Consider the following 25,764-nt stretch of genomic DNA (forward strand, 5'->3'; position numbering starts at 1 on the left):
CGGAGAACAGCTCTGCCAGCCAAGCTCGGGTTTCCCCATGGCCCCGCCTCCTTCACGAAGCCCGACCCTCTCTAGGGCGGGACCTTCCACTGCGGCCAATTCTGGGAGCCGAACCCTGGCGGTTTGTACTCTTTCTTTCCAATGAGAAAAAAGGGAAGCTGCTCGGCTCCAATGACCAATCCGAGGAGGCGGCGCCTGGTTGTCAGGCAGGTTTGTAAGAGTTCGGGCCAATCGGAGGCACAGCCACGGCTCGGCCCGGGCGCAGCGCGCAGGCGGTGGCGAAGAGACGCCGAGCGGGCCGAGTGCGGCCGAGCAGAGCCGGAGCCGGAGCGGGGCCGCAGGAACCGGGCCGGGTGTGGACCGGCCGCGATGCCCTATAAACTGAAGAAGGATAAGGTGAGCGTGGCCTCTCCCCGGGCGCCTCCGCCGCGAGGCCTGCGCGGAGCTCTGGGAGGGGCCCAAGGCAGGCCCGGGACAGCCTCAGACTGACCCTCTGGTCCGGCCCCCCGCAGCACTCCCGCGGCCAGCTCCTGGGCCGCGCGGCTGGCAGCACCCCCAGCCCGTGCAGCAGCTGGAACAGCTCTCCTTTGCCCGGACGGATTCCCCCCACCTATCCCTCTTCCCTTCCTCTTCCCTCCTACCCCCGGGCCCCTCCAGATCTGCTCCACTCCCAGCTCACTCTCTTGCCTTTTCTCCCCGCCTTCCTCTGTCCCTGATCCCCCACGGGTTTGGGACAGTCCTCATCTAAGACTGCATCTCCCTCCAGTACTCCCCCACCCCGCCCTGCACAGCTCCTTCCCTCCTCTCCTCACCAGCCTAAGGGCGGCCCATCCACAGTTCTGTAGAGTCCCTTCTCCGTCCACGACAAGCCCCTGACCTAGAACCGCTGTGCCTTTCCTCTCCTCCGCCCAAATCTGGCCTAGGCCCCTCCCTCGAGTCTTCCTTTACACACAAACTTGTAAGCCTGGACTGAGCCCTTCCTTCTGTTGATGGAACCCCAGAACGTCGTGCTGGAAGGGAGCTTTGAGCACATGCAATATGGTACCCTGGTGGTACAGATGAGGAGACTGAGGCTGCGTCAGGGGAAGGGACTTGTCCAAGGTCACACATCCTGCTGGAGGCCCGGCTGCAATCTCAGGTCTCCAGATTTGGAGGGCTCTTCTGTGCAAGTGCCTAACTGGCATCTGCTGCTTTCCACGCTCACCCTAGACAGGACACTGTTTCTAGTCTGAACAGGCTCCTCCCCTTATTCCTTAGGATAACCTTTGCATTTCCTTTTTTTCTTTTTTGGCACCAGTGCTAAATTTCTCCCTCTCTTGAGCTATATTAAAGCAGAGATCTGTCCTGTTCAGTTTGGTTTAGTTTTTGCTTTTTTGTTTTTTTGTTTCTCTCTCTTTCCTTTTTTCTTACCCTGCAGTCCTGTTATGCCTGGACATGCACACTTAGTTGTAGTGTCCTTACACAGTCTGTTTCTTTATTACTTGCAATGATAGAGATCAAACAGAGGTTTTTGCATATGCTGAGCAGTGCAGTACCACTGAGCCACACTCCCAGGCCCACAGGCCACTTCCTGATGTTGCCTTCTTTCCCCATCTTCTTTCCTCCATACCACCCTCATCTGTTCCTCATCCCTGCCTTTTCCTACCCTTTGTTTCCTGCCGTTGTTGCTGAGATCTGATTCAGGTGTGGTTCCTCTGAGGCACAGACTTATCCAGGGCTGCTGGGATACCAGTTCTAGCCTGCCCCGGCTTTTCTTCTCTGGCCTGGGATTGTGGTCCACCCTTCTGAAGACCCCAGAGGTGAACTGCATTCATTTTCCCCCCGACTGAGTTGCTTTGCTACCATCTCTGACCTTATCAATCAAACTCTTTATCCTGGGGCTGTTGTGTGTTTGCCATGTGGCTCTGATTACAGGCTGTCACTGTAACTTCTCAGAGTCTGGGCTTGTGATGGTCTCCTAGGTGGTGAGCTGGGCAGAGTGCACTCACCACCCAGGTCCTGTCCATGGGGGGTGGGCTTGCCAGTGTGGTTCAGCCATTCGACTGTGGAGAAGGCACACTCAAGACAGCTAAGCTGGGACCTGAGGGGTGTGGAGTTCAGAGGAAGTGAGATCTCTGACCATCCATGGACCTGGTCCTGTCCCATCCGTAGAGGCCCTTTGCCTACCAGACGCTTGAGAATCAGGGGAGACATTCTTAGGCCTCCTTAGGCCGTGAGCGACTTGGTGGATTGGGGTGCGTGGAAGCACTTGTGAAGCCCTTTTGTGAGCTTTAATCGCCTGCACTGGAATCCTGGCTACGTTTGGCCTCCTTCAGGTTCTGAGGGGGAGAGAGATGACAGTGTGACTGAGGTGTACCAGGATGGAGGCACAAAGACAGGTGGGTGGAGGCTCCTCATTGCTCATCCGTCACCTGTCCCCTTTCTCCTTTATCTCTGCTGATTCCAATCCCCTGTGGAATCTTCCCTGAGCCTTCACTTGGGCCCACTTAGAGACTGTGTGTGGTCAGCCTTGGGTGGGAATGAATTGTGCTCAAGTCTCGGCTTCCTCCTGGAGGTTTGGTATCTCCCTTATACACAGTGTGTGCTTAGTAGGTTGGTGCTGAGTCCGTCTTTGGGAGGATCATCACCCTTCTCTTCTGAGATTGGACCTAGGTCTTTTATTTTCCTGCACGAAGTAGCCCTGCTCCATCCCACTTTCTTGTTCATAGTAATCGTACCATCAACAGTAGGATTTTGTGTGCCTGCACTAAGGGTCCTGTCATTGTTTTTGTTTAGTAGGTGAGGAAAATCAGTCTCAGAGAGACTAGTTGCCCCTTCACCCTCACATAACTAATAAGAGTCCAGCTCAAAACCCAGTTCTGGCTCTAAACCCCAGTGCCTCTCATCGTGTGACAGCTGGGCCGGGCCACAGTGTGTGTGTGTGTGTGTGTGTGTGTGTGTGTGTGTGCGTGCGCGGGCATGCTTCACCTGTTCTTCAGAAGACAGGGAGCAAGGCTCATGGGCCCTGTTCCCCTACACCCACTCACACCCACACACCAAGGCAGCTGAGTCTCTCAGGCACACTCCCTGTCGTGCTGAGTGCCATGAGGTGGGTGGAATGGTACAAGAAAACTGAGCAGCCTATGATCACGTCTAGCGACCAGACTTGAATGAAGACGGGTCAGCTTTGTGGGAGGGCCCATGTCTGTTGTGTGCTGTCAGTCACTTTGCTGTTGTGTCCTGGCTGGCTTTTTTGCACCCCCCCACCCCCTCCCCCACCCCGCCGCCTCTCCACCACTTGCTGTGAGCCAGCCTGGTCAGTACTCAGTGGGAGAGTGCTCAGCCCCAAGAAGCCCTCCTTGTACAGAGGTTTAAGCTGCTTCCCATCCAGAAATGGGGAATGGTTTCCCCTCTCCACCCTCAGAAAGCCTCAACCTCCCCCCCCCCCCCCGCCCCTGCCCCCGTTCCAGCCCACACAGAACTCTCTTTTCCCTGAGATCCGTTTGCCCCCATAGTCACAATCGTTTGATTTAACACTTGTCACTGAAGGGGCTTGGCTGCTGTTGAATTGCAGACTCTCAGAGCTGGAAGTGATTTCCAAGGTCCTCCGATCCAGCTTGCATCTAAGGCTTGAGTCCTTTTGCAGTGCGCCTTAGAGGAGGTCACCCAGCCTTTGCTCAAACTCTGAGGACCAGGAGCTTTCGGCTTCACTGGGCAGCCTGTATCCGTGCAACTACCCCGTGAGAAAATCCACCCTTGTTACAGGCCTCAGTCTGTCCTTTGTGACACCAGCCCATTTCTCTGGGTCCATGGAGATGAGTTGTTTCTTTAGTGCACATGGCAGCCCTTCCTCTGCTGGGTAAGCTTCATCTTGCTCCCCTCCCCTCCTCCTTCTACTCCCTTCTATTGTTAATAGCCCAGTTCCTGCAGCTGTTGCATTTCAGGCTGAGCTTTTGAATACATGGCTAGAATGGGCTGCATTTCCCTTTAAGAAAAGCTAGGGTCTCTTACTGCCCCTTCTACAGGCTCATGCTCATAGCTAAACCAGACCCTCTAGCCTGGCTCCATCAGGGCCAAGCGCTCCACATAGGTCTGTTAACCCGGTGGAAGGTCCCAAGACCTGTAGCTGATGCCACAGCATTGGTTTGTGATGAGCCTGCAGTCTGAGCTGCATCCCCAAGTCTCTTTCACATTCTCCCCATCCTGTCCCTGTGTGGTTGCTTTTGTTTTGGCCCACAGCATGGGAAGAGATGTGGACCAGCCAGGGCTCTGAGCCAGTTGCCAGGTTCCCAAGGGAACCTTTAGATTGGTGCTCACAGTTAGTTAACAATTCAGGGTTTCACCTCCGTCTCTATCCCAGTGTTGTTGCTGGAGGCACTCTTAACATTTTGGGTGGGGCGCCTCCAATATCGTTAGCATCCTCTTAAATGCCAATAGCACCCTCTTGTTTGGGTGCTGCATATGACAACTACACAAATGCCTGAGGCTTTCTGAGTGACCCTGAGGGGTGAGAGGTGATTTTTTTGCTCTGCTCTGGTGTGGAAGCCTTTGGCACCTCTGACCAAGTTGCCCAGAAGCCAGTCTGACCAGCTTGTCCCCTGACACTGTTCCTTCAAGCCATTCATTTCACCTTAGTTCTCTCCTGACTGAGGGCGTCCTTAAGCTGTTCACTAGCCTGGTGAGGAGACACATGAAAGGATATTGTCATGTTTAGAGTTTCTCTGTGTAGCCCCTGCTGTTCAGGAACTCGCTCTTCAGACCAGGCTGGCCTGGAATTGTCCGCTTCTGCCTCTGAAAGGAGTGTGCCACCATGCCCAGCTGATATAGTAGGTTTTCATTGATTCAGTTGGACAGTGCATAGTTAAAATAAAGACCTAGGAGGGGATTGGAGATGCAGCTCAGAGGTAGAGTGCTTGCCTGGCATTGGCAAGGCCCTTGGTTTGAGCCCCAGTTTAAAAAAAAAAATTAAGAGATTCAGGTAAGACCTATCCTTTTTCTTAGCCTCTACTAACCCTAACTCCATCTTCTCCCAGCAGGAACCCCCTAAGCTTGCCAAAGGCACAGCCAAGCCCAGCAGCTCAAGCAAGGATGGCGGAGGGGAGAGTACAGATGAGGTAAGGGATGTCACATGGCCGTGGTTTCAGTATTAGCTGCAGCTCCTTAATGGCTGTGGGGGACAGTCACAAAGCAGAAGGGAGGGATGTTCCTACCGCCGAGAAGGGACAGCAAATCTCAACTGCTCTTGGGCAGGATCTGGCTGCTGTAGAGCAAATAAGTGCTCTAATTCTTTCAAATCCCTTAGACTCCCTGGAAGTTGTTTTCTGCCCGCCACTTTTCAGTGCTAGTGACTCCTTTCTCAGTGGCTAGGGTACAGCCAGCATTGCAGCTCAGGCTTAGCATGCTTAAGGCCTTGGGTTTAATTTTCAGTGTGCATGTATGGACACACACACACGATCACACACACGAATCACATGCATGCACACACACACATACACACATGCGCACATACATATACGCATACACAGAGAGAGAAGGAAGAGAAGATAAGACTTGGTGGGGGGCAGGGGAGGGGAATGTCTTTTTCTTAGGACAAGAAACAACAAACCAGAAAGATGGTGTAGTCTGTTTCTGCATGCCTATGAACTCATCATTTGGGAAGCTGAGTATCACAAATTTGGGCCAGCTTGTGTTATATAGCAAGACCCTGACTCAAATCTCTGTGTGTGTGTGTATGTGTGTGTGTGTGTGTGTAGGGGGATGCTGGAATTTTTGTGGCCATGGCAAAAAGGGGAAAACTCTGCAGGTGCCTCATGGGATGACAAGTCACTTTGGTATGGGTCTGGGCAGGGCAGGGGCTTGGGTGTGGCTGGTGTCCCTGAGTTGGGCAGGGCTGAGTCCACTGCTTTTGGTCTCCCTGTGACCAAAGGACAGTTGTGAACAGAGGTCAGCACGGCTCAGCAATCTAGAGCTGTAAAGCAATAAACAGGCAAACGAGACAGCCAGAGAGTAGAGGGGCTGATGTTCAGGGATGTCCTCCAGCGTCTGGGGCATCTTCAATGGGATGTTCTGTTTGCTGGACAGCCTTGTGAGTGTGTGGGACCCTGTCAGGCTCTCGCTGTCAGGCTCTCTGCTCCCTCCTTCCTGCTCTAAACTGTTCAGGAAGTAGAAATCTTAGTTTCTGACTGGTCTTATGTCTTCTCTGAGAAATGAGATTGACTGACAAGTGTTTGGAGTTAACTGTGGATTTAGATTTCCCAGGCTACTTGTTGCTCCTGTCCCCTTTGAGAAGGTCAACTAACATTTACATTGGTGGCCATTGTTTTAGGACTTGCAAAGAAACCAGAAGAAGTAGGCTAGGTTTCCTGCCCGATTTGTGGGCTCCAGCAGTTAAAACCAACAATGTAAAGATTACTACGGCTGTGGGGAAGGGGCTGCTCCCATAGTACTCTGCACTATCTCTGGACTGGTCCTTATCACTGCATGTTGTAACCGTTTGCTCCTGTCACGGTCTTCCTACCTGACGCGATCTGAGGGGTGGAGCTGCACGGTGTTGTATGGCTTCTGTCTCACACCTATGCACTCACTGTGCACCATAGCAAATGTGGCTGGAACACACCCCTGGGGCTCAGTGTCCATTTCAGAGGTGAGGATGGGACCTACTGGGAAAACAGTTGAGAGTTAGTGACCAATATTAAAAATAACAAGCAGGGTGGAGCACGTCTTTAATCCTAGCACTTGGGAGGCAGAGGCAGGGGGAATCTCTCTGAGGCCAGCCTGGGGAGTTTCAGGACAGCCAGGACTGTTATACAGAGAAACCCTGTCTTGAAAAACAAAACTAGCTGGGGATGGTAGCGCACACCTTTAATCCCAGCACTTGGGAGGCAGAGGCAGGTGGATCGCTGTGAGTTCGAGGCCAGCCTGGTCTTACAAAGTACATCTAGGACAGCCAAGGCTACACAGAGAAACCCTTTCTCGAAAAACCAAAAAACAGAAAAACAAAAGAAAACCACCACCAACAACAAAAAAACCAAAACTAACAAGAACAAAAAGCAAAAAGCAGCAAGAGAGACTCAGAGAGGAAGAAACTCAACAGGTCTTGGTCCCTCTGCCCAACACTCTCCAGTTACCAGGCACGCTGTTATTATCTGCTGAGGGTAGCCTGCCCTCACCACTTACTGTCATCCCCAGTGGTCAGGACGCCTGTGAGTTGCAGTTCTGTCCCCCAGTCCCTTGGTTGCACTTCACAACTGCAGTTAAATAGTTCCTGGTGAAGTCGCCGCTTACCAGTGAGAGAGCTGCAGGAGGACCACACTTGCCTGGCACAGTGTGGGCACCACACATGAATGTGGTGAGTGAAGGGGTGAATGAGAGAGCTCTCAGTCAGTGGGACCATGAAGGCTTGGCGAGGCTGAGGGAGTGCTGAGCCTGACGGCTGGGCTTTCTGCAGGGCGTTCACATAAATGGTCTTTGTCTCGTCCCTCTAGAAAAGGAGGGTGGCAGGTTCCCCCTGGGTTCCGTTTTTATGGGAAGCCTCCCAGGGCTTGTCTGTATGAGGCAGCTGCAGGGATTTTACTTCATGCTTTTCCAGAAGGTACTCATGGAGGGATGACAAGAGATGCTGAGGACATTGGGGGCTGGGTTATGAGGCCATAGGATTGTTCTTGTTATTATTTTAATTTTTATGTGTATGGATGTTTTGCCTACATGTATGTCTGTGTCCTGTGGGCATGCCTGACATCTGTGGCGGTCAGAAGAGAAGGACCCAGATCCGTCAACATGTTACAGGTGGTTATGAGCAGCCACCTGGGTGCTGGGTCTACTGGAACAGCAGCCAGTGCTCCTGACTGCCAGGCTGTCTCTCCAGCCCCAAGGCCAAGGTTTTAAAACATATTCACCAAAGCTCTCCCGTGCCCCTTTTTTCTAGTGTAGACTTTCAAGCTCCTCTGGCCAAACTCACTATGTCAAGCATTTGCCAGAAGTGTTTTTTCAATTAATCCTAACAATTTACTTTGACCAGTTACATTGTATTACTTTTACAAGATAGCCAAAGTAAACTATCATATACCAGGTGGTCCAAGACAGCAGAAATTAATTATATTACAGTTATGGAGGCTAGAAGTCTGAAGTTAGAGTAACATAATAGGCATGGCCTGAGATGTTTTAAATTATTATTAGTATTATTATTATTTTAAAGGTGTGCGCCTCAGCCACCACCACCACCCTATTATTTTTTTTTAAAGGTTTATTTTTTGTAACTATGTATACAGTGCTCTGCCTGCAGGTACACCTGCAAGCCAGAAGAGGGCATCAGATCATGTTTACAGATGGTTGTGAGCCACCATGTGGGTGCTGGGGATTGAACTCAGGACCTCTGGAGGAGCAGTCAGTGCCCTTAACCTCTGAGCCATCTCTCCAGTCCCTTAAATTATTATTTTATTTTAACTCGAGTGTGTGTGTGTGTGCTTGTGCATATCTGTGTGCAGGTACCTGCAGAGGCCAGAGGTATTGTATGCCCAGTAGTAGCCCCTGAGGCTGGAGTTACAAGCTGCTGTGAGATGCTTGACATGGTTTCTGGGAACTGAACTCTGCAAGAGCTTCTGAGACACCTTCCCATTTGGCAAGCTGTGCGGCTGTGCTCACTTTAATCTGGCACTTGGGAAGCAGAGGCAGGCACCATCTCGCTGAGTTCAAGGCCACCTTGGTCTTTATTTTTAAGACTACATCTCCATTTTTTTTTTACTCATTACATTTATTTATTTGTTTACTGTGGGTGAGTGTGTGTGCGCGCGCGCGTGTCGCTGGTGGAGGTCAGGGCACAGCTTGTGGAAGTGGGTTCTCTCCATCCACCATGAAGGACTCAGGGATTGAACTCAGGTCGATAGGCTCAGTGGCAAATGCCCTTTACAAACAATGAACCATCTCATTGGCCTCTTTTATTTAAATGCTGTAAATTTAATGTTTGTGTATGTTTGAGTATATGGCGTGTGAATGTATGCATATATGTGTTTTCACGTGTGGAAGTGCATGAGTGTGTGTGCACATGCATGTAGAAGCCTGAGGCTGACATCAAATGTCCTATTCAGTTGCTATCTTATTTTTGATGGCTTCTTCAATCTGGATACCTTATATACTGAGACCTGTTCTTTCTGAACCTAGAGCTGGCCATTTTGAAACCAGGCTGACCAGGCAGTGTGCTCTAGGGCAGTGGTTCTCAACCTGTGGGTCACCCGCCAATCCTTTCAAGGGGTCATGTCATTTGTATTTATATTACAACTCATAACAGTAGCAACATTAGTTATGAAGTAGCAATGAAGTAATTTTGTTGTTGGGGTCATGGGGGCAACATGAGGAGCTGTGTTAAAGGGTCACAGCATCAGGAGGAGCCACTGTTCTAGGGGCTTTGTCTTTGCTTCCGGTTCCTGGTTACAGGTGTGCTGCCATGCTGCCTGGCTCAGGTCCCTGGTTACAGGTGTGCTGCCATGCCCGCCTGGCTCAGGTGGGCCCTGGCAATCGCCCAGTCCTGTCCTAAGGTTTGAGGCTTGTTCTATTCCTTCCCACCAGCTCGGCAGTCTTTGTCACTCCTCATCTTCTACGTGCGTGTCAGCTCCTCCCTCACACAGCAGTCTCCCTGTGTATCTTTGTCTTTATCTCAATTTCTCTCTTAAAAGGACACCGGTCACTAGGGACATCCTATGTAGTCCAGTGGAAGTTCATTTTCACTTGATTATGTATATCTGTAAAGACCCTATTCCAAGTAAAGCCTCATTCAAAGATTCAGGGTCCACACAAATTTGAGTGGGACATGGTTCAATTAGCTGTCTTAGCCAGGGTTTCCACTGCTGAGATGAAACACCATGACCAAAAGCAAGCTGGGGAGGAAGGGGTTCATTTGGCTTATACTCCAGATCATTGGAGGAAGTCAGGACAGGAACTCAAGCAGGGCAGGAACCTGGAGGCAGGAGCTGATGCAGAGGTCATGGAGGGGTGCTGCTCACTGGCTTGCTCCTCATGGCTTGCTCAGCCTGCTTGCTTATGGAACCTAGGACCAGCAGCCCAGGGATGGAGCCACCCATCATGGGCTGGGCCCTCCACCACTGACCACTAACTGAGAAAATTCCTTACAGCTGGATCTCATGCAGGCGTTTCCTCACCTGAGGCTCCTTCCTCTCTGATGACTCGGACTTGTGTCAGGTTGACACACAAGCAAGCATGTGTTGTACTGGGCACTGACACTTCAGTGCCACTGCATCCCTCCAGGCTCTTTCTCACGCCCATTTTACAGATGAACTGGAGGCTCAGAGTGGCTAGCATTTACTCTGTGGATAAGTGGGCTCAATGACAACTGTCCCTGAGATTCTTCTTTTGTTTTTGTTTTTGTTTTTTGAGACAGAGTTTCTCTGTGTAGCCCTGACTGTCCTGGAACTCACTCTGTAGACTAAGTTGACCTCAAACTCACAGAGATCCACCGGCCTCTGCCTCGCCAGTGCTGGCATTAATTAAAAGCATGTGCCACCATGCCAGGTTCTGTCTCTAAGATTCTAAAAGAGGATCCTAGGGTGGAAGGTGGCTTTGAGGGTCAGGTGAGGCTCACTGTGTCCTGCCTCTGCTGTGTGTCTTCTCTGCTCTGACTGGCAACAATAGACTCTTTAGCACACTGTTGTCCTGCGTTCTCTGCGCAGGGATGGAGGGAGGGAGGGAGGATGAGACAGTCCATTCTCCCCACCTCAGCTCCAAGACCAAAGTTACTATCCTCAAACCTTTGTGGTTTTTATGGTCTCCTTTTTTCGTTCCAGTACTGGGGATTGAACTCAAGGGTGTCACTCAACAAAGCCCGTGCTCTACCAGTGAGCTATATACCCTCAGCCAACTTCTCTACTTCAAGAGTAATTTGAGCTGGGCATGGTGGCCCACAATAATCCCGGCACTCTGTGAGTTAACGGCTAGCATGGTCTATATTGTTAGTTCCAGACCAGCTAGGGCTACAGAGACCCTGTCCCAAACCCAGCCAAACCCACCAAAGTCTATTGTGAGCTAGGAGTGGTTGGTTTAATCGAGGTGAGCTTGTTTATGCCTGGAGTCCCAGTACCTGGAAGGCCAAGGCAGGGTGGCTGCTGTGAGTTCAAGGCCAACCTCTGTACACATCATGTTCCAGGCCAGCTTAGGCTATAGTGTGTGACACTGGTTTTTGTTGTTGTTTATTTTGTTTTGTTTTATTTTGTTTTTTGAGACAGGGTTTCTCTGTGTAACAGCCGTGTCTGTCCTGGACTCGCTTTGTAGACCAGGCTGTCCTCAAACTCACAGAGATCCGCTTGCTTCTGACTTGCAAGTGCTAGCTGTGTGTGACACTGTTTAAAAACAAAATGAAATTAATTTTGGCATCTCCCAAAGTTAAAATCCAAAGTCCACAGCCTTTCTCAGTTGGCTCCATTTTGTTCTTCTAGCGTCTACCCCAGTTATTGTCTCATCGGAAGTCTAGGCTCCTGGAACAGCAAGCTCCTCGCAACAGGCCTCCTCCATGCAGCTCCCTGCTCTGGACTTGCTTCACTTCGTCTGTCTGTCTGTCTGTCTGTCTCTGTCTCTGTCACTTAACTGAGCATTATCATTTAAGAGCTAAATCAAAACTCACCCCTTTAGGGACTGAAGAGATGCATCAGTGGTTAAGAGCCGTGCTGATTGTGCAGAGGACCTGAGTTAGATAGAACCCTAGCACCTATGTTAGGCAGTTCGCAACCACCTGTAGCGCACGCATGCACGTGCACACACATGCAAACACGCCATAATTATTTTTTCACAAGATTTATTTAGTTATTACGTATACACTGTCTATATGTGTGCCCGCACACCAGAAGAGGGCACCAGGTCTCATATGGTTGCTGGGAATTGAATTCAGGACCTCTGGAAGAGTAGACAGTGCTCTTACCCACTGAGCCATCTCCAGCCCCACACCCCATAATTTAAAAATAAATCTTTTTTTTTTAAGCATCCCTTCTTCCAGGGAATTTTTAGCCCACTCCTCTGTTTCCAGAGCCTTTGTGGTCTCCGCTCTGGTATTTCCACTGTACCGTTAGCTGTTCTGTGGCTGCCCCCACCCACCAGCCTCTGAGCTCTTTGAAGGCAAGGGCCATGCCCTAGTCACCTTTTCCTCTTTAATGCTTAGCGGATGTTTAGAGAAGAAAGGAAGGATGGAAAAAATTAAACACGACTAGATGGAGCTTGGATGTGACAATGGGCAAGGACGCCTCTGGTTCTCAGGGTTTAAACTAAAATGGTTTTCATTTATTGCTCAGTTAATTTAGGCTGCAATAGATACAGCATGTAATCTCTGCTTTTGGGTTTCTTTATAAATTACATTTATGTATTTGTTGTGCGTTTGCACAGAGGTCACAGGACAACTTGGCGGGAGTTGATTCCGTCTTTCCACCATTTGGGTGCTGGGGATAGAACTCAGGCTGTCAGTCAGTCCTGGGGTAAGTGCCTGTACCGACCGAGCTGCCCTCCTAGCCCTGGGGGCAAGTGCCTGTACCAACCAAGCTGCCCTCCTAACCCTTTTCATTGTGCTTTGTACAGGGTCTTGCTGTGTAGCCCAGGTTGGCTTGAACTTGCAGTGACACTTCAGTTTTGCCTCCTGAGTGGGGGAGTTATAGGTATAAACCACCATCTGGTTCTCTCTGTGCATTTTGAAATTTTGAGATATGGTCTGGCTGTGTAGCCCAGGCTGGCTTCAAACTCTTGCATAATTAGGAGTAGAGGCATGTACCATTTGCCCAACTTCCTATATATGTAAGAGCCTTGGCTGTCCTGGAACTCTCTTTGTAGACCAGGCTGGCCTCAAACTCACAGAGATCTGCCTGCCTCTGCTGGGATTAAAGGCGTATGCCACCACACCTTGCTCCTACTAATTTTGTGTTCTTTCTGTTAGAATACTACTTTTTAAAAAATTTTATTTACTTTTATTGTATGTGCATTGCTGTTTTGCCTGCATGCAATCTGTGTGAGGGTGTCAGATCTTGGAGTTACAGACAGTTGTGAGCTGCCATGTGGGTGCTGGGAATTGAACCTGGGTCCTCTGGAAGAGCAGTCAGTGCTCTTAACCACTGAGCCATCTCTCCAGTCCCCTAGAATATTTCTTCTTCTTCTTCTTCTTCTTCTTCTTTTTTTTTTTTTTTTTTTTTTTGGTTTTTCGAGACAGGGTTTCTCTATGTAGCCTTGGCTGTCCTGGACTCACTTTGTAGACCAGGCTGGCCTCGAACTCACAGCGATCCGCCTACCTCTGCCTCCCGAGTGCTGGGATTAAAGGCGTGTGCCACCATGCCCGGCTCTAGAATACTTCTTATAGTGGGGCCTGGGGATGGAGCTCAGCTGGCAGAATGCTTTCCTACCATACACAAAGCCCTGGGTTCTATGCCCAGTACCTTATAAACTGGTGTGGTGGTACCCATGCTCCGGAGGTAAATGCAGGGGGTCTGGGTACCTGAAGGCTTCCTAGGTGGGCATAGATTTTGCAGTGGAAGGCACTTGAGTCCTTTGCAGTCTTAAGATTCGACACCACAACGTCCAGTTGGAAGGCAGAATGGCTGAGTTGTCTTCGGTCAGCTCCCTTGTGGTGGCTGCAGTTCTTAGGGGGCTCCTGCATCTCCGACCCACCCTAGGACAGTGGGGACGTTAGAAGAAACTGGAGGATTTGGAATAAATGCTTGAGTGTTTGACACAGCCACACTTTTTTTTTTTTTCCGTGACAGGGTTTCTCTGTGTAGCCTTGGCTGTCCTGGACTCAATTTGTAGACCAGGCTGGCCTCGAACTCACAGAGATCCTACTGCCTCTGCTTCCCTAGTGCTGGGATTACAGGTGTGCACCACCATGCTAGGCTTATACATTGCTTTCTGACAAGCATGTGAAGGAGACACTGGGAGGAGATGCTTCATTGGGTCTTGGTAGTCAAGGACTTTGCTGGAAGGCTGGCTATCGCTCAGATGTGTCCTGTACTCGGGGGTCTGTGGTGGTCCTTGTCCAAGAAGAGCTGGGCTCGGTGCATAAGGACCAGCACACAAGCCTGAGTGCCAGAGCTCCATCCTCGGGTACACACCCTATGCTAGTGAGCCAACAAATGGGAGCAGAGGCAGGATGATGCTTGGAAGCCCACAGGCCATCCAGCCTGGCATGTGCAGCAGTGAACAGGAGACCCTGCCTCAAACAAAATGGATGCTAAGAAGCAACATCCTTGTTCTTATCATGTACACCCATATGTACTGTGACACTCACACATACGGACATGTATCTACACATCCCTCTCCCTCTCCCTACCTCCGGCCCTCCCCCCACCCCCCCACACACAGCAAAAACAAATCAAAACCCTGGAATGACCCAGTGAGATGAAGGAGACGGCCCACTTGTCTACTCTCCAGCCACACCAGCATCCAAGCACTATAGACCTAGTGTGGGAGGGACCCTGAGGCATCAACACTTTGTATTTGTGTATTTGTTTAGGGTTTTTTTTTGGGTTTTTTTGTTTTGTTTTGTTTTGTTGGAGAAAGGGTTCCTTTGTTTATCCCTGGGTGTCCTGGAACTAGCTCTGTAGACCAGGCTGGCCTCAAACACCTCCTGAGTGTTGGGATTGGACATTTTGTTTTCAGTCCATGTAACCTTGTGTTCTCTTGAAACCTTACTTGGACAGTGGTTGAAAAATTATGATCTATCTTTATTTTTGAGACACGGTCTCTCTGTGTAGCTCTGGCTGTCCTGGAACTTGCTATGTACACCACACTGGTCTCAAACGCACAGAGATCCTGACCCTGCCTCTCAGTGCTGGAATTCAAGGTGTACACCACTATAACTGGCTGATCTAGCTAACCTCCCTCTTGTTGACAGAAAATTGAGGTCCTGCTTTCCCTCTTTGGGAGGAGCACCCTCTCTCTCAGTGTGGTCCCGGGTGTGAGGTTTGTCAAGGTGCCGAGTGCCCTGTGTCTTCTGTGTTCCTTACCCTTCTGCTGTGCTGTGGCTGCTGCTATACAGAGCGCGCTCCACAGCAGTGGTCATCACCCTCCTAACACTGTGACTGACACCTGAGTACAGCTTCTCACATGTCACCCCAGCCAGATAATAATAATAATATTATTATTATTATTATTATTATTTTGTTTTTTCAAACAGGGTTTTTCTGTGTAGCCTTGGCTGTCCTGGACTCGCTTTGTAGACCAGGCTGGCTTCGAACTCACAGTGATCTGTCTGCCTCTGCCTCCTGAGTGCTAGGATTAAAGGTGTGCGCCACCACACATATTTTGTTACTACTTCATAACTGTCATTTTGTTACTGTTGTAAAAACCTGGTATGTGACCCCTATGAAAGGGTCATTTGATCCCCAAAGGGGTTGAGACCCCCAGGTCAAGAACCATGCTTTAAGGACTTCCATGGAGACAAGTCAAGAAGGGCCTGTTGGGAGGAGCCTTGGTTCAACCAAACATCCAGGAATGCTTGTTAGATGCCACCACTAGGGGTACCCAGAGGGTTACAAACTAGAGCTCTAGCTTTCCAGAAACGCAACATCTAGTTCAGTGGTTCTCAGCCTGTGGGTTGTGACCCCTTTGGGGTCAAACAGCCCTTTCCCGGGGGTCGCTGAAGAGCATCGGAAAACAGCATTATTTACAGTATGATTCATATCTACCAAATTCACAGCCCTGAGGTAGCAGTGGAATAACTGTATGGCTGGGGTCAGCACAGGAGGAGCTGTGTTAAAGGGCCGCAGCGTCAGGAAGGCTGAGGCCTCTGCCCTAGTTGAAAGGAGTGACAAACACAGACCAAGCATGCCTGCAGCACCACCACTCTGGACGCTGAGGCAAGAGGATCAATTTAAAAGCCCAGAGGGCTTGGTGCAGTGGTGTACACCTTTAATCCAGCAGTGGAGGGCAGAGGCAGGCGGGTCTGAGTTGAAGACCTATGTGGTCTACAGAGCAGTTCCAGGACAGCTAGGGCTACATAAAGAAACCCCATCTGTGGGGGACAGGGGCTAAAAAAAATAGACGAAGCAAGAGGTGTTACTGGGAGTGAGTGGCTACAGAGACAGTGGGACAGACAGGAGGTTGAGGTGAGCAGCCTAGGGCCACAGTGATCAAGTTGCTTTTTGGAAGAGGTGAGATTCCTGAAAGATCTGAGTGGGCTGGCTGCGGGAGGCATTTCTAGGGTGCAGTCCTAGGACCCAGGTGCAGAAAGAACAACGATCGCAGGCGCAGTAGCGGCAAGAGCAGCGGCTCTTTACAAAGCAGTTGCTGTGCGTCAGGTACTGCTTGCTTCATCCTTACTGTGCCCTCTAAGATAGGCGCTGTTGGCAACCTCAGTTCACAGAGGAGGACGCTGAAGCCACGGAAGCTGTGTACTAGCTAGTAAGTGCTAGAACTGGGGACTGAATGCAGACGTGTGTGTGTGTGTGTGTGTGTGTGTGTGTGTGTGTGTGTTTGTCTGTCTGTCTGTCTGTCTGTGTGTTGAAAATACATGTTCAGGTTTTCCAGCAGGCCAGAAGGAGGGCTTCCGCTCCCTTGGATCTACAGGCATTTGTGAGCTGCCTGATGTGGGTGCTAAGATCTGAACGCCAATGCTCTGTATCAGAGGTTAAGAGTAGTAAGTGCTGCTCTGGGGCACAGGAGAGAGGGCTCAGTGGTTAAAAGCATTGGCTCCTCTTCCAGAGGACCCCAGTTTAATTCCCAGAACGCACATGGCAGTTTACCCCTATCTGCAACTCCTGTTCCAGGGATCCGACACCCTCACACAGACATACATGCAGCATAAATGCACAGTTTAAAAAAAAAAAAAAAAAAAAAAAGCAATAAGTACTCCTAACCACTGAGCCATCTCTCTGTGTAGTTTGGTTGGTTTCTTCTTGTTGTTTTAAAACAGAGTCTCACTGTTAGCCAGGTTGACTTGGAACTCATGGCCATCCTTCTGCCTCTCTGCCTCCTAAATACTGGGATTACAGGGACAAGCAAACCTGCTAGGCTTAGTGTATTCTTTGTTTTCGTTTTTCTTTTTCAAGAGAAGGTTTCTCTGTGTAGCCTTGGCTGTCCTGAACTTGCTTTGTAGACCAGGCTTACGTAGAACTCCCAGAGATCCGCCTGCCTCTGCCTCCCGAGTGCTGGGATTAAAGGCGTGCGCCACTACCGCCTGGCTGTATTCTTTGTTTTCAAGAGAGAGTTTCTCTGTGTAACTCTGGCTGTCCTGTCCTGGAACTCACTTTGTAGACAAGGCTGGTCTTAAACTCAGAGATCCACCTGCCTCTGCCTCTGGAGTGCTAGAGTAAAGGCGTGCGCCATCACTGCCCAGCTGTGAGTTTGTTCTTGAACTTTAGGCACTACAGATGAGAGTTTGCTTGTCCTAAGGCGGGGAAGGGTCCACCTGTTCACCAACCACTAACCCCTAGCCTCCTCTCCCCATTCTTCCCTCAAGGCGTAACCCACTCTATCTGTAGGAAGGTACCCGAGGTCCAGGGCACCCTGTATTGTGGCTGGTCACAGTGGGAGTGTATGGTGCCTCCTCTGTCCTCCCTCCTATGTCACCTCAGCCAGACCACCCCTCTAGGGTTGTTTGAAGCAGAGAGCACCAGATGACCAAAGTGGTACTGAACCTCACAGGACCCGCAGGCCTGAGCCAACGCTGTTCCCTTTCCCTCTCATATACCCAGATTGAACACAGGCTTCATGTAATTTATTTCTTATTTGTTTTAATTAATTAATCTTTGCCATACTAGGGATTGAACCTAGGGCTAGGTAGACACTCTACTGTAGAGCTATGTCCCCACCACCTTTGAGTCAGGGTCTCACTCAGTTGCTCAGGGCACCTCCTCTTAGCGGTTTTTTTGTTTTTGTTTTTTGATTTTTGAGACAGGGTTTCTCTGTGTTAGCCTTGGCAGTCCTGGACTCCTTTTGTAGACCAGGCTGGCCTCGAACTCACAGCAATCCACCTGCCTCTGCCTTCTGAGAGCTGGAATGAAAGGTGTGTGCCACCACTGCTGCGCACTCTTAGCCTTCTTACTAGCTGGATTACAGGTGAATGCCACCATGCTCACTCAGTTTAGTGGGGTTTGTTGTTTTAAGTCAGGGTCTTGCTGTGCAGTCCAGGCTGGCTTGGGAACTGTTGATCTTTGTGCTTCTACCTCCCAAATTCTGGAATTAACATAGGGGCATAATACCTAGCTTTCTGTTTTTAAAGATTTATTATTCAGCCAGGATATCAAGCATCATACAGAGAAACACTGTCTCAAAAAACAAAATAAACAAGAAAGATTGATTTTATGTATGTGAGTGTTTTGTCTGCATGAAATTATGTATGTGCACCACAGGTATTCTTGGTGTCTATGGAGGCCGGAAGAGAGCATGAAAGAGTTGCAGGTAGTCGTGAGCCGTCCAGTGTGGGCACAGGGAACCAACCCAGGTCTTCTGTGCGAGAGCAATGCATGCTCAGATCCACTGAGCCATGAGGTCCCAGAGTTTTTGTTCTTGTTTATTTTATTTTTGGTTTTTCGAGACAGGGTTTCTCTGTGTAGCCTTGGCTATCCTGGACTCGCTTTGTAGACCAGGCTGGCCTCAAACTCCCAGAGGTCCACCTGCCTCTGCCTCCTGAGTGCTGGGATTAAAGGTGTGTGCCTCCACGCCTGGCCTTGTTTTTGTTTTTAAATAGGAAACGTACTAAGACTCAAGAATGAATTTCTTTTACTAATTTTTTTTAATTGAAGGGTATAAAACATTCGATAATCCGAGGTGTATTTGATGAATTGTTAGGTGTGTGGCATTCTGGGCTTCCTCCCAGATGTCCTCATGACACAGTGCATTTGCATTGTGGAGAAGGTACCTCCTACACCCTCACGGGCAATTCTTGCACCTAGGCCTGAATTATTTTTCCTATCTTGAGGATTGAATTTGTTCTTGCACATGGTAGACAAGCCCTGATAACGACGTCACTTTTGCCTGCTCATGATGCTTGCATGCAACCCTGCTGCCACTGCATAGGACTACTTGGCATTGCCTTCTGGAGCTTTAACTGGTTATCTCTGTCCCTGGCCTAGCTCCTGGGCGGGGACAGCTCACTACCTCTCTCCAGGCATGGATAGGCTAGGGATGGTAGATGTCAGGGCCAGGGGAGAGGGCATCTCCTGGAGAGCTGGCTCCAACAAATTACTTTTATGCTCAGGCCCAGCCCCAGCCCCAGCCCCAGCCCCAGCCACCGTCATCCAACAAGCGTCCCAGCAACAGCACACCACCCCCCACACAACTCAGCAAGATCAAGTACTCAGGGGGTCCCCAGATTGTCAAGAAAGAACGCCGCCAAAGCTCCTCCCGCTTCAACCTCAGCAAGAATCGGGAGCTCCAAAAGCTTCCTGCCTTGAAAGGTACTCACAGAGGGCCAGGGACGGGTGAGCCGGGCTGGGACTCAGGGGTGTACTATCCGTGTAAGAGGTACAACCGTGACTGGAGTGCCAGGGAGCAGATGGTGTCAGGCCAGAAGGGGAAGCCCAAAGGGGATATGCATGGAGAACAGTGGGGCGTACCTCACTGCTGAGAACCTCCACAGATTCGCCAACCCAGGAACGTGAGGAGCTGTTTATCCAGAAGCTACGGCAGTGCTGTGTCCTCTTTGACTTCGTGTCAGACCCACTCAGTGACCTCAAGTTCAAAGAGGTGAAGCGGGCAGGACTCAATGAGATGGTGGAGTATATCACCCACAGCCGTGATGTCGTCACTGAGGCCATCTACCCCGAGGCTGTCACCATGGTGGGCACGAGGACAGGACGCGGGGGGGGGGGGGGGGTGACCCCTGGAGAAGCCTAGACAGTGCTCTAAGTTGGGCTCGCCCCTCAGTTTTCAGTGAATCTCTTCCGGACGCTGCCTCCTTCATCGAATCCCACAGGAGCTGAGTTTGATCCTGAGGAAGATGAGCCTACCTTGGAAGCTGCCTGGCCACATCTCCAGGTACCAGGGCAAAGGGACAGGATGGGCCTGGCTACAGGAAACAGTGTCACTCAGGCCTGCAGCAATGGGCACCTCCCAGTCCGTGTGTCACGTCTCAAGGATGCTTCTCTTCCTCCACAGCTCGTGTACGAGTTTTTCTTACGTTTCTTGGAGTCTCCAGATTTCCAGCCAAACATAGCCAAGAAGTACATTGACCAGAAGTTTGTACTTTCTGTGAGTGTGCGGCTCCTGCCCTCCCCATGAACTGTAGCCCCACATGCTTTCAAGCTGCTGCCCTTATCCTGATTACACTGGGAGTTCAGCAGAGTCTGCTGTGAGGCTTCCAAAGAAACCTCTCGGGCTAGACCCTGGTGACCCCAGCCAGCGCCGCCTCTGGCTGCTGCCTCATCCCCTGCTCTCTCTAATCTGATTCTAGCTCCTGGACCTATTCGATAGCGAAGACCCTCGAGAGCGGGATTTTCTCAAGACCATTTTGCATCGTATTTATGGCAAGTTTTTGGGGCTCCGGGCTTATATTCGTAGGCAGATCAACCACATCTTCTACAGGTGAGGCAAAGAGCCGTGCTCTGCTGAGGTGGGATGGGGTCAGGAATGTGGGCAGGACTGCAGAACGCGGGAGGGAGTGTGTGTCAAGAGGGGCTTCTTCCCTTAGGTTCATTTACGAGACTGAACATCACAATGGGATTGCTGAGCTCCTGGAGATCCTTGGCAGGTGAGAGTGGGGAGTGCAGATGCCACGGAAGATTGGGGCATGGGCACACTGAGCTTGGATATAAGCCTTTGGTCCTAAAAATGCCCCTTGGCTTCTAGCATCATCAATGGCTTTGCCTTGCCCCTGAAGGAAGAGCACAAGATGTTCCTCATCCGCGTCCTGCTCCCACTTCACAAAGTCAAGTCCCTGAGTGTGTACCACCCTCAGGTGAGCTGCGATCCTTGGAGGAGCCCTTACCTGGGAGACACAGGGGACGGAGGGGTTCCTGCTGCCACAGAGGAGTGGCTGTGGTAAATCCTCTACCCTTCCCCTTCTCTCCTGGGATTGGGTTTGTCTCTGAGAGCTCATGTCCTTCCCGCCCTCACCCTTCTGCAGTTGGCGTACTGTGTGGTCCAGTTCCTGGAGAAGGAGAGCAGCCTCACTGAGCCGGTAATTTCCTTTCTGGGGCCCCAGTCAGCAGTAGTGTTGGCTCATCTGTACCTGTTGGGTTTGTTTCTGTTGTTTGTGGCCTTATACACCTCAGGCAAGAGCTTTAGTCCTCAGCAACACCCCTGGCTCCAGGCTAACTTACTGGGTATAAATCCTCAGCCTAATACAAGTGATAAAGTGGATGCTCAGGAGGCCTGTGTCCTCAAGAGACAGGTCCAAGCCGGAGAAGCCATGTGCCTGGCTGAGGCAGGCAAGGGAAGGTACCAGAAGGGCTTCGCAGAGAGCTAGCAGGGTTAGAGTCTCACCCTCACGTCGTCCTCCCCGCAGGTGATTGTGGGGCTGCTCAAGTTCTGGCCTAAGACCCACAGTCCGAAGGAGGTGATGTTCCTGAACGAGCTGGAGGAGATTCTGGACGTCATTGAGCCCTCCGAGTTCAGCAAAGTGATGGAGCCTCTCTTCCGCCAGCTCGCCAAGTGCGTCTCCAGCCCCCACTTCCAGGTAAGACAGACCCGCTGTCTCCCGGACATGGCGGAGCAGGGAGCGCCCGCTGAACCCCACTTCTCGCCAGGTGGCAGAGCGCGCCCTCTACTACTGGAACAACGAGTACATCATGAGCCTGATCAGTGACAATGCTGCCCGAGTCCTCCCCATCATGTTTCCCGCGCTCTACAGGAACTCCAAAAGCCACTGGAACAAGTAGGGCCCCGGGGCTGCGCTGACGGTGGGACCTGGGCATTCAGGACCTCACGTGGACACTCAGCGAGCAGAGCTGGTGCCCACCAAATATTACTAAGTAGGACCGTGAGGGTTGACTGGCAAGAAAAGGTGCCGAGACACCCTTGCAGTACCTGTAGCAGACCACAGCCTAGGCTGGCGGGAACTGTGTGGTTTGCCTTAAAGGCGAATTAGCATTCAAGCTGTAAAGGCTTTCCTGCCGAAAGCCGACTGTGTGGTGCTGACAGTCCGCCATGTTCCTGGGTAGCCATGGAGCATGAGCCAAGGAAGGTTCTGGCATGTGGGGCCAGTATCTGTAAGGACCACTGAATGCCTCAGGGCATGTCATCTAGTCAGTTAGCTGCTTCTGCAGTGGAGAGGTTTGTGAAAGGGAGCAGTAAATGGGAAAGCTTTTGGCTGGGACACTCAGAACCACACACCTTGGGGTTGGCTGGCACTGACAACAGGCCCTGGCCTCCTGAGCGCCATCTTTCTCTGGTGGCAGGACAATCCATGGACTGATCTACAATGCCCTGAAGCTGTTCATGGAGATGAACCAGAAGTTGTTCGACGACTGCACACAACAGTACAAGGCGGAGAAGCAGAAGTGAGTCATCCCCCTCCCGAGAGGATTGGTCCCTCCTATCTCCAGCTCACCATCCCCAACCCCCATCCAATGTTCCTCCCTCAGGGGCCGGTTCCGAATGAAGGAAAGAGAGGAGATGTGGCAGAAGATTGAGGAGCTGGCCCGGCTCAATCCCCAGGTGAGGCTTTTAGCCACTGCCCTGAATGCAGGCAGTCCCTCTAAAAGCTGTGGAGAGCAAGAATAAGGCCAACAGGCCCACAAAGGGCTCAGACGTGCTGCTCACCGTTTGTCCATACCTTGCCCCCTCAGTACCCTATGTTCCGAGCCCCTCCACCGCTGCCCCCTGTGTACTCCATGGAGACAGAGACCCCCACAGCAGAGGACATCCAACTTCTGAAGAGAACAGTGGAAACAGAGGCTGTGCAGGTGAGAGGGCACTGGAGGCAAAGGTCAGGTGGGGACAGCAGTGACAGGGCTGGAAGTGAGAGGCGACAGCCAGCAGAACCAGAGGAGGAAACTGAATGTCTTGGGAACTGGGCACCATTCCAGGCCTTGCCTCTGTCTGTCCCCAGATGCTGAAGGACATCAAGAAGGAGAAAGTGCTGCTCCGGAGGAAGTCAGAGCTGCCACAGGACGTGTACACCATCAAGGCACTAGAGGCACACAAACGGGCAGAAGACTTCCTAACTGCCAGCCAGGAGGCTCTCTGACCACTCACCTTCTCGCAGGGTCACAGCCCACCCAGCCCTGGGGCAGCCCGGCCCTCCATCCTCTGCTCCTTATGGCTGACCCGGGGCAAAACAGCACCTCTCTGGCTACTCTAAAGGACGCAGGCACCAGAAGCAGGGATGCCCAGCGTGCTCCCTCTTCTCCCCTAGACGTGTTCATGCCTCCCTGTGGCTAGTACAGACAGGCTGAGCACTGAGTGCTCAGTGCTTAGACAACCTGGGGGTGCCTGTCCCCCTGCTCCTAACCCCACAGCTACCTGAAACTGTTCTGAGAAACACACAGGAACCCGTTGCTCCTCTCGTCTCCCTGCAGGGTCAAGCAGGAAACTGTCCCTAAAGTTATGTCAAACTCCACTGGCCCCTGGAGTGAAGAGCTGGAGGACAGTGACCCCAGCAGCACAAATAGGCCCCTAGACCTAGCATCATGCAGGCAGGGGGTGGTGGTGTGTGAATTCCTTTTATCCTCCGCCTAACCAAGACAGCACAGAGGTAAAGAGGGAAGTATGTTATGGACGCTAGGTGAATATAGGGCCCAGTGGACTGAGGTGGGGAGAATAAACCATCTACCCTGCCCCACTTTGGCAAGCAGCAGTCCTGGGATCACACATTTGGAAGGGACCACCCTGCGGCTGACTGCTTTCCTTTGTGCTGTGGGTTCCCAAAGCTATAAAGAAGGAAGCAGGAGCAGTGCCCCAAGCATGGCTCCCTGCAACGCCTATTTATTTCCTTGTTCATGCTGATGCTGGGCAGGCCCTCACCTGTACCCTTTGGGCACTCAGAAAAGCAAAGGACTGGGGAGGCTGGACCAGGTTTCAGGGGCACAGGCAATGCGGCTTTTGGCTGTGTACATAGGGTGCTTTATTCTCCACAGAGTGATCCATGCTAAGGTGGGTTGGGCTTGGGCCAATGTCCCCATATGTACAGAACTGAATAAAGTGGGTCTCTGAGAGGTCTGGTCTGCCTTGATGTGAGGGGACACGGGAAGACGATGTTAGAACCAGAGTTGTGTTAGTCCTGTGCTGGTCCTGGCTTGGAATGTAGGGAGATAAGGCAGCTCTCTGTGTGGTCACTTCCAGGCAGGGGATGCCTGCCGAGCTTGGAGGGCTTTCTGGACCACATCTTCCCACTGAGCATCCGATATCTCCCGAGCCCAGGCAGGAACCCCTGGTGCAGGCAAGCTGACTCCAGCCATTGTCCTTTTCACCAGCTCTACGTGTTCTGAAAGCACAGCCGAAGGCTGGTTAGGAAATAGAGACGAGGGCACCAGTTCCTCTCTATTCCTGAAATCAACCCAGGCCTTCCTGTTCCCAGATCTAGCAAAACACCCAGATTCTGAGGTCTACAAAAACCTGTTAACTGACTTCATTTTAGGGATAAAGTAGTCCTCTGTAACTTTTTGTTTTGTTTTCTCGAGACAGGGTTTCTCTATATAACAGCTCTCAATGTTCTGGAGCTTGCTTTGTAGACCAGGCTGGCCTCTATAACTCAGGAGATTTCCTCCATAACTATTCCTAAATGAAAGGAGGAGCCGTTTTCACCTGGGTCCATGGGGATAGAGCTGTGGCTGCTCAGTGCTGCGGCTCCCTCCTCATCTTCATCCTCACTCTCCAACGGTGGGTCTGGCAAATGAAGCCCCAGGGCCTGCAGAACCAGACAAGATATTTGTGTCCGGCTCCACCTGTTGTGAAACCGTGCAATCTGTTACCTGCCTGCTCAGTAACAACTCCCTCCACCATACCTGGATCCGATCTTGGATATCAGCGGCTCCGTCTTCCCCCTCGCCCACTGGGGCCAGTTCCACCTCTTCTTGCTCAGGGTCTTGGTTAAGGGGCTGGTACGAGTAGCCTGCTGGGCCTGCTCCTGTCTCCTCCTGCTCTTCCTCGGGTTCTTCACCGCTCCAATCCCCGGTTCCTTCTGTAGGACCCTGATGTGGCCCTAAGTCCTCAGTCTGATTGGGGAAGATACGCTCAGGGCCCATGCTGTCTCCCCCTAGAACTACTGTTGCCATCCGGGCAGGGGCTGCAAAGACAGAAAGGCATGATTAGGGCTTGGTTGAAACCAGGTCTCCTTTCACGTTCATGAAGCCCACTTCCCTCTCTCACGGGTCTTACATCTTCCTCCCCTCCCCTGTCTCTCGTGCCTCTCCGTCTTAAGTTTAGGTTCTCGTATTGAACTGGAGCCCACTAGTCTTTAATCCCGAGTCCTAAATAAACAGAAAACCGGAGGGCTTGATCACTTCCCAAGAGACCCTTTCCAGAACCTCGGCCCCTCTCGTCACGCCCCGCCCGGGCTTGGTAACTGCTGGTAGCCAAACAGAATGCCCACGATAATGCGTCCCCGCCCCTCGTCCCTTCTACTCCGAGGCACCGCAGTACCGCCTGACAAAAGCCCTTCTGGCCCAGGGGCTCCCCTTCAATGGTCCCAGCTGCAGCGTCCCCTACCCGCCCCCACTGATTCTCGGCGTTGGTATTTCCTCGCGCCTCTCACCCTCTCAGAGCCCACAGCCGGACCCGCACCTTCACTTCCGGCGGGGCAGGACGTGCTGAGACTCTTAGTCCTCCAGCCCCGCCCCGTGCCCAAGACTGACGCAAGCGAGGACAAGAAGTCCGCCTCTTGCCCCGCCTCCGCCATCCCCCGACCCCTGCCTGGACAACAAAGAACTACAT

General features: G+C 51.5%; 2 protein-coding genes across 5 annotated transcripts; one reads left to right on the forward strand and one right to left on the reverse strand.

Annotated features, from left to right (window-relative positions):
- Positions 1 to 232: 232 nt before the first annotated feature.
- Ppp2r5d (protein phosphatase 2 regulatory subunit B'delta) lies at positions 233 to 24,047 on the forward strand. Of its 2 annotated transcripts, none has more exons than XM_051152863.1 (16): positions 233 to 396; positions 5,016 to 5,093; positions 19,151 to 19,349; positions 19,532 to 19,731; positions 19,819 to 19,929; positions 20,050 to 20,142; positions 20,345 to 20,475; positions 20,582 to 20,641; positions 20,740 to 20,848; positions 21,017 to 21,070; positions 21,398 to 21,568; positions 21,639 to 21,766; positions 22,290 to 22,391; positions 22,476 to 22,548; positions 22,680 to 22,796; positions 22,943 to 24,047. In XM_051152863.1, the coding sequence occupies exons 1-16, from the start codon at positions 370 to 372 to the stop codon at positions 23,078 to 23,080; spliced, it is 1,791 nt and encodes a 596-aa protein (XP_051008820.1). In that variant the 5' UTR covers positions 233 to 369; the 3' UTR covers positions 23,081 to 24,047. The 2 variants fall into 2 exon arrangements, with proteins under 2 accessions (XP_051008820.1, XP_051008819.1); XM_051152862.1 differs by having other exon boundaries at positions 236 to 396; positions 5,013 to 5,093.
- Positions 23,868 to 25,729, reverse strand: Mea1 (male-enhanced antigen 1). 3 transcript variants are annotated; one of them, XM_051152864.1, is made up of 4 exons: positions 25,615 to 25,729; positions 24,837 to 25,117; positions 24,637 to 24,739; positions 23,868 to 24,316 (listed from the first exon to the last, which is right to left on the reverse strand). In XM_051152864.1, exons 1-4 carry the CDS (start codon positions 25,727 to 25,729, stop codon positions 24,165 to 24,167), a joined length of 651 nt encoding a protein of 216 aa, XP_051008821.1. In that variant the 3' UTR covers positions 23,868 to 24,164. The 3 variants fall into 3 exon arrangements, with proteins under 3 accessions (XP_051008821.1, XP_051008822.1, XP_051008823.1); XM_051152865.1 differs by having other exon boundaries at positions 23,890 to 24,316; positions 25,540 to 25,645; XM_051152866.1 differs by lacking the exon at positions 25,615 to 25,729 and adding an exon at positions 25,210 to 25,233 and having other exon boundaries at positions 23,890 to 24,316.
- Positions 25,730 to 25,764: the final 35 nt, after the last annotated feature.

This window comes from Acomys russatus, chromosome 11 (genome assembly GCF_903995435.1).
Source record: "Acomys russatus chromosome 11, mAcoRus1.1, whole genome shotgun sequence".
Taxonomy (NCBI): domain Eukaryota; kingdom Metazoa; phylum Chordata; class Mammalia; order Rodentia; family Muridae; genus Acomys; species Acomys russatus.